Below are 3,552 nucleotides of genomic sequence, written 5' to 3' on the forward strand. Positions count from 1 at the left end.
GCGAGTGTCTCGAACTGCGGGTAAAATTAGAGAGATGAGAGATGATGAAAGGTGAGCGAGAGAGCGAGCAGATGATTTATGAGAAGAGGATGGATGATGTATCTGGAGATGGACCTGACGGGATGCTGATTGCCCGTGTCGGACGTTGAAGAGCGAATGGGCGGCGAATACCCAAGCAAATAGGTAGATACCGGAACCGGCTCTCCACAGATCGGAGGAGGAACGAGCACGGTCGGATTAAGACCTGAGCGCAGACAATTTAATCACGCGATTAGGAGCGCTTTCTTGCTGATATGAGTCAGACAGACCACCCTGCCTCGAGGAGGAAGAACCGAGAGAAAGACCGGCTGATGAGATCATGACCGGCGGATGAAGAAAGGCGGAGGAAAGAGAGTGAGTGAGAACCGGACGAGAAGCAGAGAAGAAGCAGACAGACTTCTTAAGAAGAGAGAGAGAAAAGCCAATGAGCTGAGGGAACTCGACCACGCAGCATCTATGCCTCTACACGGAGAAGGGGTCAACCATAATGTCAAAGGGGACACTCGAAGAGTGCGTGTGTTCGTGAGCCTTCTTGGTGAGGTAGGACCCAAAACCAGGCTGTTGGATGCGACCCAAACGTGAGGACGATAGAATTCAATAAGTGGGTCAACGGGTCCAGTTAGCGACTGCCACCGAGACAAACAATCAATACTGGCCTGCATGAGTGGAGAGACGAAAGCGAACTAGATATTGCCACGAACCTTCAGACGAGAGAAGAGGCAACGAGAACTGAGAGAGAGAGTGACGAGAGAGAGAGAGAGGAGATGAGGGGACTGTAGATAGAGGAGAGAGAGAGAGAGAGAGAGCGAAACGGGAATGCGAAGGAGGAGAGAGAGAGAAGTAAACAGAGATAGGACAGGATGATCAGATGACATCTCACAATGGAGCGAAGGACGAGAGAGAAGACAGAGAGCATGAGCGAGACAGAGATGAGAGTAAGAGAGGAGAGAAGAGTAGATAGAGAAGAGAGAGCGCGTAAGACGAGAAGAGCGAACGTAGAAAGAGAAACAAGAGAGAGCACTGAGAAGAACTTACAAAGTGTGAGAAAACATGGAGTACTATGCATGTTAGATCTCACCCTGATGCTGAGTCATCTCGTTATTCTCCTGTAAGGATCTGTAGTGGAGTGGTCGTCTTGAAGGTCAATCATGAACTGTCTTCGAGACTATCTAGCTATCACGAGAGAGCAAACGTTTAGTCACTCTCTGAGATTCACCTTCCACCCGTTGCGAGAAGCAACGTAACGACAGGCACTGCAAGCGCAGAGGGAGTGAGGCAAAGAGGAAGAGCATAAAGGAGGGAGGAAGGAGGGACGAAGGAGGGAGCGAAGGAGGAACGGCACCAGGAACAAGAAGTACAAGGAAAAAAAAAGGTAGAACCAACTTTAGTGTCATTATTTAGAGAAAATGTGAAGATAAAATATGACCACTGGGAGGAGCACTAGCAGCACAGCCACAGCACGAAAGCAGCACACAAAAGCCAGCAACAGACAGCAACAGCCGCAACAGCACACAACGCGCACGCACGACCAACCGTACGACAGCACAGCAACAAGCCACAGCAACAGCAACAGCCACACCAGCAACAGCACAAGCACACAGCAACAGCAACAGCAAACACACAACAGCAACAGCCACAGCAACAGCAACACAGCCACAGAACAGAAGCAAGCAACACGACAGCAACAGCACAGCACACATGCAACAAGCCACCGCACACAACAGCACCACAGCAACAAGCCCACGGACAGCAACAGCCACAGCCACAGCAACAGCAACAGCCACAGCAACAGCAACAGCCACAGCCACAGCATCCTTGGAGCAATGGATGGATGGAGAGACTCACGTGATGCTTTATATCCTCGACTGTCCTCTTCGTCTCCACTGTGGTCCAACATCTCCAGACTGCCCGCCCTCCTCAGAGAGTACAGCAGCACATTGTCCAGGGGATTCTCCCGATCCTATAGAAGAGAAGACCATTTCAACTTGTACCAGACAACTTTGTTAACCATTTGTTAGCGCCCTGATGAAAGCTAGATTCTAAAATAAGTTGGTGTTTGATCATAAAGAAAGGCTTTTAATTCCCTTCCATTGTCCTCCTAGAGTAGCTGAATACAGTGGGGGCTGCTGAGAGGAGGATGGGACATAATAATGGCTGGAACGGAGCGAATGGCATGGCATCACACACGGAAACCATTCCTCTGATTCCACTCCAGTCATTACCACAAGCCTGTCCTCCCCAGTTAAGGTGCCACCAACCTCCTGTGGCTGAATATCTCTTGCAAACGGTTCTAGAGCTCTCACACACACGCACACAAACACGCACAAATACACATGCACGAACGCACACACACACACACACTCAGCGTGTGAAACTCACCAGTCTATTGATGACACTGTGGATGGTGTTGAACCACTCTCTGATCAGTGAGTCTGTCTCTGACTGCAGTAGGAACTCATTCCCTGTCACCGTCCTCAGCTACCACACAAACAGACAAAGTACCGTGGGTTAGTCCCAAATCACAGACTACTTCACCAGGTACTGTACTACTTCTTACTACTAATTCTTCAGTCAATTCGGGCTCCCGAGTGGCACAGCGGTCTAAGGCACTGCATCTCAGTGCAAGAGACATCACTACATTCCCTGGTTCGAAGCCAGGCTGGATCACATCTGGCCGTGATTGGGAGTCCCATAGGGCGCACAACTGAACCAGCATCGTCCAGGTTTGGCCGGGGTAGGCCGTCATTGTAAATAAGTATTTGTTCTTAACTGACTTGCCTAGTTACAGAAAGGATGAATAATACAATTCGGGAAATGAATTCAAAATAACAATTCTGGAAATATAAAATACGCATTGAATTTTAAGGCATGTATTGAATTGACTGAGTTGACATTGAATTGTCTGAAACCCTGGTGCTCATAGAGTCCTGTTACAACACCTACAGTCAGATACTGAACTTCCTCTCAAGAGGACGTGAGAATGTTTTTTCACAGAGAAAACAACTAGAGCAGTTCTCACTCTCTCAGTGAGACTAAAATAGACACATTTTGACTTCCCTAAAATACAGGGTGAAATAAAGTATCTTAAAATGCCAATGAAATGATATACAAACAATGAAACGGTGGTTTGAGGGACATCCCTCCCATCTGGTGTGTGTCTGACCTTGAAGACGTTCTTCTTGCTGGACAGGTCATTGGTCCACTGCACCACGGCTCCTCTCAGATCTACACTGCTCTCCGGACGACTGTTGCCTGGTATCTAAAGACCAATAAGAAAGCAGTCTTGAGACATAAAAAAAAAAAATAACAAAAAATAATAATATTTAAACTCCATCTATGATAGTTAAACTCAATGACTATCTTACCCAGCTGGAGGGGGTCTGGGATTTGGGATCCTTGAAGAACACCAGACTGTTCCCGACCAGAACCACCCACGAGGGATTCCAGTTCTTCCTAAAACACACATCAGGAGAGCACACACACACACACACACACACACACACACACACACAC

The 3,552-nt window shown here is 48.0% G+C and overlaps 1 protein-coding gene across 1 annotated transcript in view; it reads right to left on the bottom strand.

The window, feature by feature from the left end:
- The window catches only part of LOC111971099 (rho GTPase-activating protein 9-like), a 54,358-nt gene that overhangs the window by 14,612 nt on the left and 36,194 nt on the right, over positions 1-3,552 (bottom strand). The window contains exons 12-15 of the mRNA XM_070445876.1: positions 3,405-3,492; positions 3,203-3,298; positions 2,419-2,517; positions 1,885-1,999 (exon numbers count right to left, since the gene is read on the bottom strand). Of these exons, the coding sequence (XP_070301977.1) occupies positions 1,885-1,999; positions 2,419-2,517; positions 3,203-3,298; positions 3,405-3,492 (398 nt within the window). The remainder of the gene's footprint in view (positions 1-1,884; positions 2,000-2,418; positions 2,518-3,202; positions 3,299-3,404; positions 3,493-3,552) is intronic.

Source organism: Salvelinus sp. IW2-2015, linkage group LG12 (assembly GCF_002910315.2).
Source record: "Salvelinus sp. IW2-2015 linkage group LG12, ASM291031v2, whole genome shotgun sequence".
NCBI lineage: Eukaryota > Metazoa > Chordata > Actinopteri > Salmoniformes > Salmonidae > Salvelinus > Salvelinus sp. IW2-2015.